General features: G+C 25.8%; 2 protein-coding genes across 2 annotated transcripts; one reads left to right on the forward strand and one right to left on the reverse strand.

Annotated features, from left to right (window-relative positions):
• Window positions 1-3078: 3078 nt before the first annotated feature.
• SCCRO3 (defective in cullin neddylation 1 domain containing SCCRO3) lies at window positions 3079-7495 on the reverse strand. Its single transcript, XM_015510087.2, has 4 exons — window positions 7090-7495; window positions 6774-6947; window positions 4862-5342; window positions 3079-4802 (listed from the first exon to the last, which is right to left on the reverse strand). The coding sequence occupies exons 2-4, from the start codon at window positions 6877-6879 to the stop codon at window positions 4457-4459; spliced, it is 933 nt and encodes a 310-aa protein (XP_015365573.1). The 5' UTR covers window positions 6880-6947; window positions 7090-7495; the 3' UTR covers window positions 3079-4456.
• A 4892-nt stretch (window positions 7496-12387) lies between these two features.
• Window positions 12388-14092, forward strand: LOC107162928 (uncharacterized). Its single transcript, XM_015510096.2, has 3 exons — window positions 12388-12536; window positions 13261-13747; window positions 13825-14092. Exons 1-3 carry the CDS (start codon window positions 12460-12462, stop codon window positions 14068-14070), a joined length of 810 nt encoding a protein of 269 aa, XP_015365582.1. The 5' UTR covers window positions 12388-12459; the 3' UTR covers window positions 14071-14092.
• Window positions 14093-15858: the final 1766 nt, after the last annotated feature.

A 15858-nucleotide genomic window follows, 5' to 3' on the forward strand; every position in this document is an offset into this window, starting at 1 on the left:
ATACGTAGTAAGTAAAATCATTCTTTTTTAGTTTTTACCTAAATAATTTTAGAGTAAAATTATCCATTACAAAATTGAAAAATTGATAGAGAATATAATATTTTATTTTATTAATTTTAAAGGAAGTTATGAATATTTTTCTAGACATACACACAATTCACAATTTTAAAACATTAATAACTAGCTTTAAAATAAAAATATAATTAAAAGCCCATGAGATGCCCTATATAATAATCTTGCCTTTAATTTTTATATTAGGTCAATCCACTCTAAATTTTAAACTAACGGAGATAAACGTGATCTGCTGAGTGTAAAATTTGCTATGCTACGCTCTTGTACTACGTGGAAAACATATGAGAGTGTGGCGTCATCTTAAGAGAATGACATATTGATTTGTCTAAATATTGTCTAAAAACAACTTAAAACATCATTTAAATTAAATTAAATTTTTTTTTTTAAAGTCGATTACAATCAAATAATAATAAAATATAAAACCGGTTATCCTCTATAATTTTTGTGATGGGTGATTTTATTATTTTTATTTATACTTTATACTCTAGTTACCCAAAAATCATAAATAACGATTTTAGGTGAAAGTGTCTTATCCATGTTGCGCGTGTATCTGAGAGAGAAAACTTTGAGGGCTGACATCCTCTTTAAATGGTTTCAAAAATACATTTTTTCTTATCGTTTAACATTTTAAATGACGACAGATAAATGATAAAATCTAAATCACAAATCCTCATTTATTTATTTTTTTTAAATTTTATTTGTTTCAAATGCCAAGCATTGAATACCTATTGAGTTTTTAATTTAAAATGAGGCAAAATACAAAGTTTTAGACACAATGCCTGAAAATGTATGTTTAGTTATCAAATATTTACTAAGACATTTCATAAAAATGATCACTTATTTAATTTTGTAATACCTTTGTGCTTATTTTAATTTTATTAAAATTATGAACAATCTAAACAATATGATAAGTATAATAATCAAATTAGATACCTAATTAATAATGATTAGTGACAGCAGATGATCATTTTTATGGGGAGGCTGCTTACTCAGCAGAACCACCTGAATTATAATGGTAATATTGTTTATTTATTTATAAAGGCGTCTCAAGGGCCAAAAGACAATGGCTTTTAAGTTTTCTACGTGCATCAGTACATTACTGAGAAGTGAAATGGTTGTAATTTCTATCTATGTTATAACAATAATTAACATTGGTGATAAAAAATTAAATATCTAATAACCAAAATTTCAATATTATTCAGATACCTATTTATAGTGTAGTAGTGCTCATTTAAAAACTGAAAAAAAAATTTGATTCTAACTTTTGAGGGACTACGATCTCACCTCACAACTTAATTTACATCTCTGTAAAGTTCAAGTATAAGTATGATTTAAAAATAAATAAATCTTGAGTCCCTATAATTACGTTACATTACAGTTTTCGATAACAAATTGAAAACATAACTGTGCAGATTATAATGGCGGAAAGCAGTGAACACTGTATTTAAAAAATATCAAAGCACGAATTCCTGCATATTTTTTTCTGGATGAGATGTCGTTATATTTATCATGTAAACTATGTATTTTATAGTAATTGAATATTTCCATATTTTAAGTCATATTTAACAACACATTACAAATAGATGGAAAATTTATTTTTAAATAACCAAAATATTACTATATATTTATATATTTTGAATCTAAACACACAAATTTACTTCGGTTAATCTTTTTCAGATTTTGTGATGTTAATAAAAAAGATTAAATTTGCATTATTCTTTGTTTGGGCAAGGGATTATTTTCACTGGTATTTGGTAACAAGAGTATGCATACCTATCAATTATTGAACATTCAATAATCTTTATCGTAAAAATTGTGGAATATAGTCGAATTTTTGATGAGTAATGATGATAGCTCTTCTAAGTTTTAATAAATAATAATGATAACACCCGAGTTGATCGAAATGTTTTTTTTTTGGTTCACGATAGACGATAATTTCTTAACTTAAAATGTGTTTCAGTAGCATACGAATCTATGCAACTAATTTTTATTTTTTGCGTTTTTTTATTTTATTAGGTTATTTTTGTGACCATTAGAGTATTTTTTTTATTTTAACAATTGAGAGAAAAATAACGAGTTAATTATTTTTCGTTATTATATTTTCCACGATTCGACCACCTACCTATAAAGAAAAATATTTGAAAATAAACGTTCAATTATTTTATAGATTAAAACCTATTTTGAGATTTAAATTTAATTCAAAATCACGTAGTATATTTATTTAGTGTAATGTTTAATTTTAAAGTTTATAAATCATCTTATTGACTATTGATTTAAATAGGTACTTTATGAGCACTGCTAAACTATCTATTTAGGTCATTGTAAGAATATATAAGTTTTACGGAATTCTTGTATTTTTATGTCATAAATGCATTTTTTACGGTATTTTTATGGGTTTATTCGGGCGTAAACTTTCAAGCCCTAGTAATGATTATTAATGTTTAAATAGCTATATTTTAATTTATGGTTTATATATTATTATACCCGTTTGATAACAATGAGAAGGTGTTTATTTCAGTTTTCTGCAGTGTATTAAAATATATTATACATTATAATGCATAAGAGACAAGGCATACTGTAATATCTGTAGGATTTTATCACTCATCATAGCGATTTATGATGATCATTAAATCGTAAAAAATCATCAGTTAAAGAAAAAATGTACCTATATTTTAGCTATTACATAACTTAAAATTGCAATAAAATGTCAATTGGAAGAAATTGCTGACTTTAGAGGGGTTTCATCTCCCCAAGGACCACTCCTCGGTGGCCAGTAAAACCTCTGAATTACTACATCCACATGGCCCGTATATGGCGGGGCACTATCAGTTTTATGTGTATAGTAGATAAAATATTCGGAGTGTCCCAAAGAAATCTTGATTGCTTGATTGGTGTAGTGCGGATCATCTGATTTGATCAACTAAAGCTAGGTCAAATATATGAAAAATAAACAACAATAAAAAAGTTAAATAAACTGCTTCATCTAATTGGAAATTGAACTAAAACTTATCGCAAAAGAATTAATCCTCATTTATTAAATAAATTCTTATTGTTAGTTTAGATTTCATGACATTTAAAAAAATTCAAATTTGTAATATGTTAATGAAAAACAATTTTCAGTAACTAGAACAAAAACTAGAGATACAATGGTAAGTGTGAATATGTTAAGAAAAATTTTGTTTTCACATGTTCTAAACACTCCTAAATGACTTACTGGAATACACACATTTACACCCAAACATTTAAAATTAAAATATATATTGTATCAAAACATTATGTTGTTTTTGACAAATTATACAATAATATTAATCACAGTAGTATTCATAATTATTAATATTTACAATATAAATCTATTGAATTAGTCATAGGGTTAGGTACTTATGTATAATGAGTATATGATTATTTTAAATAATCATTAATAAAGATTTGATTTTGTGACTGATATCATATTATTATAGTCATAACCATAAAAAAGACATAAAAAGAAAGATAGTGTTACAATAATTTACTAAATTTAAAAATAAATAAACTATTTAAATCATAGAAATATTATTTTTTTGTAAACTTAACAGGTCCCCAAACAATCTTTAAATAAATTATCTATACACTATTATAATTAAATTAATCATCATACATTATTCAAGGATACAAAATGTTTTGTTTTTGAAGTAGCATTAATACTATTATACATATTATACATATTATTATATTTTATACCACATTTTAGTTTTATTGTTTTAGTAAAATATTTAAGTATTCTTAACTACAGCGAAGAAAAAAAATTGCACACATTAATAAGATTAAAACGCTTGTCATTAATCAAGCGTGAATAGTATCACAGGTATTTGTTGACTAACAACATCAGTCAGTGTTTTACAAAACGATTATTATCAGCACGCAAAATTGATAAAAAAAAAATGGATGCTAAACTTTCTCGATCCCAAATACTTAAGTGAAAAATTAATAGAGATTGGATTACTTTAAGGAACCAATTTTGTTGCAATTAGAAGTAATGAGACAAGAGTTTATAATTTTTGAACACAATAGAAATCACTTGAAGAAAAATATTTATATCAACGTAAACATACAAACATTAAAGTAAATTAATATAAACAGAAGACACTGTAATAGAAATATGGATTATTTATTTTGATCTGTAAGTAAATTAAAAATAAATAAGAAATTGAACTAGTCCAACTTAATATACATAAAGTTCAAATTTGTTTATGAAGTAATATTGCCATTAAAAACCCACAAAGGTTTACATTAATATTGGACGGCTTGTAATGAATTGATGATGTTTAAGTTATTACAAAACAATGTGTTTGTCAATATTATTTTTAAGTTTAATAACACACAAAAGTTGTGATAGATTTTTTTGTTTTTAAAGTACACTGCCGTGCCTTTTTCCAATTCCTTTTTCGCTAATGTTTTGATTGGCTTGATCATTTTCATATTCTACAAAATCATCAAAAACACTTGGCCATGCCTCTGTGTCGTCATAATTAGAAAGATCCCCATTGGATACAGATTCAGCAAAATTTAAAAACATGTTCCATGTATCTTTAGGAATACCTCTTATATTATCTTGGTTTTCCAAAAAGTTCAGCCAACGTTGTAATATTTCTGGTTCCCGGATATTAAAAATCAATTTCCATAATACGATGGCGGTGTCAACTGGAAGAATACGTTGTCCCACAGCATTGTCCAACCCAAATTTAAATGTAAACCTGCAAATGAAATATTTCATAAAATCTATTAGTATTTAAATAGTGCAACTTCTATTTACCTGTATAAGCTTTTAAATTCCTCAGTATTATAATTGAGATCATTTGCTATGTCGGACAATTTATTTTTCATCAACGACACAGAGTCTGCTTGAAGAGCATGGCAACCATTAAGAAATTCTGCACGTGTAAATCGACACATTTGATGGGCATCACATTTCCATGCTAATATAAGGATGCGGAATTCTTCAGGTGACATCTGTAAATCACTACACAGTCTTTCAATTCCATCAATTAATATCAAGTCTTCAACAGCATCTTTGTACATGTCAAATAACTTTTGAACCCTGGTTTGGAAACTTTTTGTGGCAAAGTTATTCAACTTTATATTGGTTTTGTTTAATGTAGATGTCAAACGAGTACAGGTAAACGTGGAACGCAAGCTACCAAAGTTATCACTACCCACTGATCCTATAACAGGAGCATTATGAGCTCCATTGCTCATAGCCATTACTGGGGGATTCAAATCATTTGAATCTAGAACTGGAAAAAAAACATTAGTTTGAATAAATTAACAATGCAATACTCTTTTACAACAAAATAACTCAAAGAAAATTTAACAGGATAGAGATTAAAACACTTTCAGCTTATGCACACCATCAAAACGTTTAGTATACTTCAATTATTTTTAATATCATATTTCGATGTTTAAATATTAAATATTATAGGTTAAATTTAAAATTATTATTTATAATTTAAGTACTATTCATCTATTTCATATATACCATTGTCTTACACCACCTCTATCCATTATTCTATGTTTCTATCATACCCACCTCACCTTAGCTACACCATTCTCTGTTCTATCATTTTGTCCATACATCTATTTCAGGTCTACTTCTGCTTACAGTGGCATCATTTTTATTTCCATACCCATATTTATATATAGGTCATAAATCATGTCAAACATTTATCAAATCTTCAGGCCAACAAATTTAAAAACTTGGCCAAACCACAATAATACTAGATTTTGAATATGTATATGTATACATTGTGTGGTCTAAATAGCTCCTTCTCTTAATTTCTACAATTAGATGTTTTATAAATTCAGTGGCATACCTAGGGTTCTAGGGTTCTGACCCATACTAAAAATTTTTAATTTTACAAAAAAATCTTATGTACCACCATTTCAATACACAGATTTTTAATAGATATAAATTAAATTGTTAATTTATTATTAATTGTAATTTGTTATAACTAATTATACAAAAACTGTTAAGCAAATTAATTAAATTGTTTACTGGTGTAAAAGTGAGTAAAACCCTAACCGAACTAAAATCCTGTGTACACTTACTGTATACATTTAAATTAACTATCATTATTAACCATTTCATATTTTTAATAAACTTATAAAATGCAAGTAGTAAAGATGTATTTTTGAATTTTATGCGAGTAAATTATAGGTTTTAAAAAAAGTATTTTGGTAAATGAGGTCAAGTGACATTTTAAGCCCTATTAATAATAGATTGGAATCTGAAAAGATTTTGATAGTGTTTAAAAAAGTAATTATTAGAACGTTATGGCGATTTTTTACTATGAACAATTTAGCAAATATAATTTAGACTTAAGGCCGTTATAGGTTGATTTTAATTAAAACAACTTATTAAACTTTAAACATTTTTTTTTTTAATACCAACAGTAATAATATTTATGTTAATATAACTTAACAAATCATATAAGACATATTATAATATAGAATATATATATTATTATTATTATTTATCTCTAACTATACATACATTGTATGCTGTACATGGTACATAATTAGCTATCTAATGTTTTAAAAATATAAATTATGAAAGGATTTTTAATTGGTTCAAATGATAGTTTGATTAAAGCTTATTGCTGTTAAGCAATGATGAAGTTAATAGATTATTATTATCTTATTAGAAATGATTTATATAATAAATTCACCTTCAACTCGTTTGTCTGGTACATTGTTTAAATTTTCGTTGTTACTGGAATCTGCCACCGGCCTAGTGGTACTCTTAGAGCGCAAACATGAAAAACAGTTTCCCATTGATCAACAGAACCACAATTAATTGGCCTTGTAGAATGCATGTGTTGTTTCAAGGCAAGAGTCAAAACCTGAAATACATTAAATATATTATCATTTTAATACATGTAACACAACAACAAACTTCAAGAGGCAATAATATAAAGGTTTGCAAAAAGAGATAGATTGAAATTAATGTAGAACATTTGCAGTTAAGGTTAGTTTTGTTTTTACCTTTTTAAGGATTCCTGTGACTCTAATGGGCTAAAAGTCCATGCGAAACATGTAATATGCATTTGTTGCAAAAGGGTTACAAAGTTGTGACATACAGTTTTTGAAAAGGAACACACATTTTACAATAGGTAGAATATATTATATTGTTTCAAAAATAATTTGTTCTAAAAAAATATTTGATAAGTTTAACGTCGGTAATTATATTTACACATAAGAATGTACACAACTTTAATTTTTCTAAATAATAAATAACAATTATTAATGATTTTTTACAAGAAAATTATTGCACTATAATATAGGTATAATAAGTTATAGTTAGTCTTCGTCATGGCTCTTAGTATTCATCGATGATCAAACAGTTTTGTTTCGTACGAGTCTACGACTTGGTTGACTGCTTGACTGGTTTTGTTATCTTTGCTATCAATCCACAGATTGATCATAGCAGGGAAAATTATTGTTCATCATCCATGACGTCAATATGCTGTTTATCAATGTTATCAATTACTATGATAACAGTAATGAGACTGATGAGATTTCTTTTTTTAAATTTCATTGTGTACACTGTCTACTATTAGGGCCCGTAAGACGTATTAAAAATTAAAATACTATACTAAATAAATATTAATAGTATACGTTACGGGAAAAAAAGTTTCAAATCCCTACAAAATACAAATAATGTTTTTTGAATTACAACAAAAAACTTAAAATCTTTATTTTAGATTCTGAGCAGATCGAGGAATGTATTGATTTTTCAATGATGTGTGTGTTTTTTTTTGTGTCTGTCATCACGTTTTGGAGCAGTAAAAGTGCTTCGACTTTCGACTTCAGAAAGTGAATCTAGTTGGTACTTGGGGGGGGGAGTCAAAAGTAAAAAATTCTCAATATTTTTCTAAATATTCGGGATTAACAAACTAAAAATTAGGGAAAAACGGGAAATTTTACGCACAATCAGTTTTCGACAAAATTTTGGTTTTTGATGTAACTTTAAAACAAATGACCATAGATATATATGAAAATTTCACCGAATGTTTATATAAGTATATTGTATCTACTATGAAATGTTCAAAAAAATTCGACCTAAGTTGAACTATTTATAGGCATATGCAATTTTTGATCATTATTAGTTTTTTTTTAAATAATATCAATAACAATTTATTTGTTAGGTTTTATAAGCTTCAAAAGGCTCTTAACATATTGGTACAATACTAGCAGTGGCGTGGCGAACATCTTTCAAACTCTAAGCAAATTATTTATACTATGACCCCCCCCCCCCCCAATAAAGGTATAGTTTTCTGTATACAAATTTTGAATGTTTGTTCTAGGGCTAAGCAATTGCATTAGGTAAACGTCGTTCACCACGCTACTGAATAGCAGTTGAAAAATATTAAAAATACATATGCACGATTTTTTTTATAAGTATTATAAGTTCAAATTTTTACTAAATACGTGAAAATTGCGGCAATGTTTAAATTATCTTAGATAAAAATTCATAAAAGTTTTTCTTTTTAAATCTAAGATTTGAAAATTTTTAATAATCTATAATATATCCTAGACAGATAAGCCGTCTCCGCTGAGAATCGTTTTTTGTGTACAATGAAATATCATTGGATTCAAATTTAATTCCATACATCATATAGTAACCCACTTGTAACCTACTGTACAGCAGAGCGATATCCACTTTCCCTTCTTTTTATTCAAATATCTTAATATCTTAATATTTTTGCAGTCAATATATTTTTTGTATAATATAATAAGATAACAAAAATCGGTTGATGTGATTAATCGTTATTAAAATTGATATTATATATTTGTATATTTTTATAGTTATATATTTATTTTTATTTAAGTAAGTATACGGTCAGAAAAAAGTTATGGAAAAACCCCAAATAAAATAAGCCACGGCAAAAAAGACAAATTAAATATAAATAAATATATCAAAAAAATAATATACCAAGGATTATAGAATAAAGACTTAAGACACCGAAAAATATTACAATTCCTAACTTTGAATAGATAGATGTTTGAAACTGAAAGTAGTTTATACAACAATTTGTTTTAAATTTTTTTCCCTGCAGGTTTTTCGAAAGTTACTGACCAGCCATTAATTTTTCCACCAGAAACCTTGGGTTGAAAAAAAAGTTAAATTAAGTTTACATATAATTTAGATATAATTTAGATATAAAATCAATACCTACATTTATTAGTGACACTATTGTTTAGAGAATACTATTGTTACTATTATAGAATTAATAATATAATTGGCTAAATAAATTGGCTTTGTTTTCTTACACATACATATCCATTCATACAGGTACAAGGTTTGTACAGACGTACAGTATGTGTGTTTTAATAACTAATGCCGAGAACATTTTAATTTCGATAGCTCATACAAATTTATTCACACATTATATAAAATATATACAATCTATATTAAGCGTACAAAGCACAATAAATGTATAATATGGAGATGGAACAAAAAAAAATATTGTTGAGTTTTGAAACAAGAAGTCACCCCTCGGCCCTCACCAATCAGTAGCACTGACTGGGAGTTTTTTAATTATTTATTTAATCTAAATTGGTATACAGTATTTCCCATAAGTCCCTTAATAACTCCACGGGAAATCAATATATTTAAACGCAGTTTTTTTTAACCTACTAAGTATGGAAATTCTGATTGAATGGCCTAAAATTCATTTTTTTTTTAATTCAAAAAAAATTTTTTTATGCATTTAAGATTAAAAAATTTGTTAGTCATTTTGTTGAACATATTTTTTAAAACAGTTCAAAAAAAAAATATATATATATAAAAATTGACCAAGTTATGTTTTTGAATGATATTATAACAAAAATATTAATTTTATTGTTTCACATTTCAATAATAAAATATCTATTACAGCATGACAATACTTTTACATACCTAATTCAAGTTTTGATTTGAATAGAAATAAAAATAGTCGTGCCTTATCGTTTGCTGAACAGCGAAACTGGTTACCTATTTTTAAGTATTTTAATTATATCATAAAGTAATAGCTTTAAAGAAAGAACACAAGATAATAATTTTAATTATAATTTAGAAAATTGCGATATGCGTAAGTATTGTTATTATAAATCACATTAATTATAACTGTAAGATTATGTCCAATTTTGTAACTTTAGGTTCACTGTTCTATGCTATAGCCATACAAATATCCATTATATTAATTAAGTATTTTAATTTATTTATTACTAATGTTTATAAATTTAATACAAATAAGATGTATTTATTTGAATTTTAAATATAACATTAAATATTTGCCATAAAATACATATATTTTAGATTCTGAACGGAGTGATGAATGTATTGATTTTACAATGATGTTTTTTTTTTTGTGTGTGTGTACAGCATAACTAGTCGAACGAATGCTTGAATTTCAAACTTTGGGGGCGGTTTCTGATGTAAAAGTTAATATCCTTGGTGGATTATAGAGGTCAAAAGTAAACATTTTCAAACAGTTTTCAAAAAAATCGAGAAAACAAAAAAAAAATGACAGAAAAACGGGAATTTTTACGCAGAACCAGTTTTCGACCAAATAGATTCAAAAACTAATCATTGTAAATACTTGTAATTTTCACCAAATGTTTATATTAGTGTTATCTATGTACAGTTTAATTTTCAAAAATTATTGATTTTTTTGAGTTATTTATAGACAAATGAACTTTTAAATTTTTCTGAAAAAACTTGAAAATTTAATACAAAGTTCCTCATAACTTATGAGGTTAGGTTATGAGTCATAAGTTATTCTTATAATGATTAAAAAATTATAAGAATACATAGGCACAATTTTTTTTATTAGCATTTGAAGTTCAAATATTGACAAAAATTCGTCAAAACCATGAATATTTGCAAATTATTTTGTAGTTCAAAATTCATAAAATTGTTTGTATTTATATCTAAGGTTATAAAATTCAACACTATGTTTTCCATAAGTTTTGCTTCAAATAGGTATAGAGAAAATTTTAAGCGTCATTATAGGAAAAATGTTTGGAGCGTTTGAGTTTTAAATTTTTATGAAATCACGTAATGATAACGATTTATCCTCAAACCAGGTCTATGTATATCTATGATAATATAAGGACATAAGGTATTATGAATTATGATAACTACATGCAATGTTTTTGGAAAAAATAGATTAACCATGCCTTATGCAAAATGCATCGTAATTGAAAAATAAAATATTTGTTTCAAAATAGAATATATGACATGCAATATTTAAATATAATATATCCTAGAATGAATCATCTCCGTTCAGAATAGTTTTTCGTATACAATGATACCTATCATTGCATTCAAATTTAACCTACCCTGGTCAGAAGTCCACCCCACCCCCTAATGTACAGCAGAGTGACGTCCACTTACCCGCTTTTTTTTCAAATGCCTATAAAAAAAATGTGAGTGTCCAAAAAATCTTTAAAGTTTAACATAAGGTTTATTATAAGTTGTACTTATTGTAGTCACCATTTTTTTTATAAGCATCTCAAGTTCAAATGTTTGCGAAATATGTCAAAATCGCGAACATTTGCATGGAATTATGAAGTTGAAAATGCATAAAATTATCATGATTTATTAGATATAAATCAAAAAATCCAACATAAGGCTTTCCATAACTTTTTCTTCAAAAACTGTAAAAAAAAAAAATCCAGTTAATATAGAAAACATTTTGTATGCGTATAAAATTTATATTTTTTATTTTTAAATTTATATTTAAGCGAGTGCCTTGTTACGTATAAAATATGTGGGTGGTGAACTGGTGTCTAGTGCTAATTGATATTGAATAAAAACAAAAACTTCTAAAATCAAAGTTTGTTCTGGCGCAACTGGTGCAAGTAAAATATTCTTGTATTAAATCGTCATATTAGTGGCAAAAAAATTCGTGTCGTTATTTTAATAATTTTGCGCGATTGAAGCAGAATGAAGGAGTAATAACACTAATAACGGTAACTATTAGTCGTGTTTCATATGCCTAAATGTTAGTCTTACAGATTTAAAAATTAATATGTATTTATTTAATTCTAAAGTTGATAATAATTAATAAGTAATAACACAGAAGAATAGTGAATAATAATATGCCATATTGCCATATTACCATATTACTCTATGACCTATACATAGAACAATGTAGTACTCTGTAGAGTGCCTTGATATCAAGGCACTCTAGTACTCTGTAATATGCCCACTATTATCACAGAACAATTTTTGTTATTGTTTTTCACTGATAAGTGATAAGTTATCACTGATAACATTATTAACAGTCTTGAGCACACGAGACATGATAGTAGAACGGCATGAACGTGCTTTTGTTTTGATTATCGTATATTTTGTATTCTTGTACAATGGCACGAAAATTTAAAAGTAAAAAACAAAAAAAAGTAAAAGACGTATTTGAACAAATATCCAAACGTGATGAAGAGTAAGTTTGACATAATTAATTCATTTTTTAAATTTAATCTACAAACATAATAATATGCCTACGCAGTGATTTCTTTAAATTATCTATGAAAAAATGTATTATGTTAATTAAAATATTCTGAATACATTCCAGTGAATTTATATTTAAAGATGTTAAATGAATCTATTACTAATAACATTTGTACCTACCTAGTGACTTGTAATATTGTAAAATTATATAATTTTATTTACTGATGTTATGTATGAATTATTAATGCAATGTAAACATATATTATAAATATTATTTAACAATTAGTTGCCATAATATTCCTGTATTAATTTCAAGTGCAAAACGTATCAACAACTACTTAGTACTTGGGTACTCGCCGAGCTTATAGATAACTTATTAAAGGGCATTGAGATATCAGTTAACACTTTCTTAAAATATTACGCGTTGCTAATAATAATCAATGATATCATACACAATCTTTTTTCAAATATTTATAATATTATACTTGTTTATTTATACTTTGGTACTTCTTTAAAATACATTTTATAGTAGTGAAATTAATAATCAAATATACCTAAACTGATACAGTGACATTTATAAATGTGACAAAATTTGTGAGTTACTTAGTTGAAAGTTATTTCTCTACTGCTAGAGCTTAATTTTTGATTACATATTATTTATGGAACTTTACATTTATTATGCTTTGGTGTACTAACTGTATTTTAATTGAATATAGGTTAAAAGGAAAAACTAACGAGCCTCCCAAAGATCCTAAACGTCAAGATGTGCCTCGAAGTTTACGTGAATTTATGCAACTAAAAAAATTAGCAAAACGTAGTCAAAAAAATTTAAACCAACCATACATTGATATAGGAAATAGGTTTACAAAAAATAATCAAAAATGTGCATTTGAGCTAGAAGAAAAACCTGAACAAGTTCATGTTATTCGGGAAAGTGGAGTTGTTGCTACTGAATCTGTAGCTGTTCAGACTACTAAAGAAAAATTAGTACAAGCTAAACGAAAAAGACAACTAAAAACTAAACTAAAAAGGGAGAAAAAAAAAGAGAAAAAAAAGCAAAAACTTGAAGAAGTTACACAAAATAAAGTAGAGCATGCGACTGAATATGTAAAAGACAATTTCGAATTTGGAGAAACTGTTCATTGTCCTCCAAATTTGACTGTAAAACCAAGAAAAGCAGTTATTAATCATTTTGAAAATAGAGTAAGACAAAAATATATCTGTTATTCTTATTTTATTATACGATTTATTTATTAATTATTAACTATATTTGTTTTTAGCCTGGTCGTAAAGATGATTTGTTCTTGAAGTCAATGTTAGCAGATACTGGAAATTCTGCAAAAACAAAGAAAATAAGTGATGTCATTCTAAAAAAACCTAGTAAAAGCGCAATTCAACGAAAAGCATTTACAGGCAAGCGTAAAGCATTATCTATTTCTGACCGAAGGATAATAGAAAAAGAAAGAGAATCGGCTGTGTTAGCATACAGACAGTTAAAAAAAAATGTAACCAATAAAACTGAATAAAATCTGTAATATTTATGTAAAATACATTTTTCTTTTTATTCATTTTAGATGGTTTATTACAATAATATTAGGTATTTGATGAATTTAAGTTAAATTTAATTTTTGAATCATTCATTATTAATCTGTTTTGATTAGCAGATATCAAAAATATATTATGAATTCCATGAATATTCCCCTATAAAACTTTTTCTTATATTTAAAAAATAGTAAAGGTTCATGTTTATGTTATTTTAACTGGTGAAAGTTTATTTTTGATTCATTAGATGAAAATTATTTATACATGTTACATAAAAGTATGATACTTAGTATTATCATTGATTATAAATACTAGTATATATAATCAATGGTATTATGTATATTATATACTTATAAATGTTTTATTTTATTTTTAACATAATTAACATAATGATATAACTTGGTATGAACAAAATTTGGATGCTAATATGCATTTATTATTTAGTTGTCTAGAAAACTATATTATAGTGCACTTAGTTTACTTAGTATTTAGCACATTATAATAAAAAAAAAATCTCATATTGTGTTCATATACAATATTGAAGGATGTTTGGATGTTATTCAATAAAAATATGATGTCATTAACTTAATTAATAGCTATCAACTTGTAGAATGTTGATAGTATAGAACAATTGGTTGGAATGTAAGCTTCTACAAAAAATTAACAACACAACCAGACTGTGCATACTCTCGTAATTTAAATTATGACGGAAAATTCAGTCTTATTATAGACTTGTACCATAAATCTTAATAAACTTGCCGTTCTAGTGTTCTATGCTGGTTAATTATAAACAGTAAGCACAAAGCAATAATATTATGTTGATGTTTAAATCAATTAATTCTATCCAAAGGGAAGTGATGAAAGTTTATTTTTAGAATCATTGCTTGATTGTTTTTTATCACTGAAATATTATATTAGTAAACCTACATAAACTAAACAGGCTTAAACAGCTTTTTGGGTATTAGTTTACTTATTATGATCTGTATTTTTTATAAGCTGTTTGACTAGATATTTATTAACTAACTTATGTCTAATTTGAGAAAAATAGCAACTTTAAGAAATCTAAAAAAAAAAATATTATCGACAAGTGAGAAAATAATGAATTGTTTACCAAGCTACTTAACTGCCAAAAATAAATTTATAACTGACGTGTGTCTCGAGCTCGATTTTACCTTTTACCTAACAATGATCAACGACCCAAAAACCAAATAATTTATTACAATAAGTTATTCGAAAATAGTTAATATCGATTCCTTAATAGACAATCATTCTATAACAGGTAACTTACAAGTTACAATGTCTTACATATAAAAAAACTAATACAATTAAAAGAGTCTCAACATTTAAAAATAAAATATTGTAAATTTGTAAAATACTTGGTTTATTGACAAAATTAAATTAATAAATTTAAAAAAAAATCAAAAATGTTCTTGTCGACATGATATATTTCATTGTTACAATTTAAAATTTACTAGGCAATTTCTTTAATTGACTAAATGGATTTTATAACGATCAGTAATCTATCAACATTGATTATAAAAGCTAGTATTAGAATATTTCCTAATCAATGATATCATATATTATTGTACAATGAGATACGCATTATTTAATTTTATTTGTACAACTACAAACTAACCAAACACTAAGCAGTTCAATTTGAGTTTTATCATGCACTCGATAACAATTAAATCATTTCTAATTGACGTTTATTTTTATATTTTGAAATTTAATTAGTTATGTTTATTGATTACAGTTATATTTTTTCATGGACA

This window comes from Diuraphis noxia, unplaced genomic scaffold (genome assembly GCF_037042655.1).
Source record: "Diuraphis noxia isolate RWA-SAM2 unplaced genomic scaffold, SU_Dnox_SAM2 contig0002, whole genome shotgun sequence".
In the NCBI taxonomy this organism is placed as follows: domain Eukaryota; kingdom Metazoa; phylum Arthropoda; class Insecta; order Hemiptera; family Aphididae; genus Diuraphis; species Diuraphis noxia.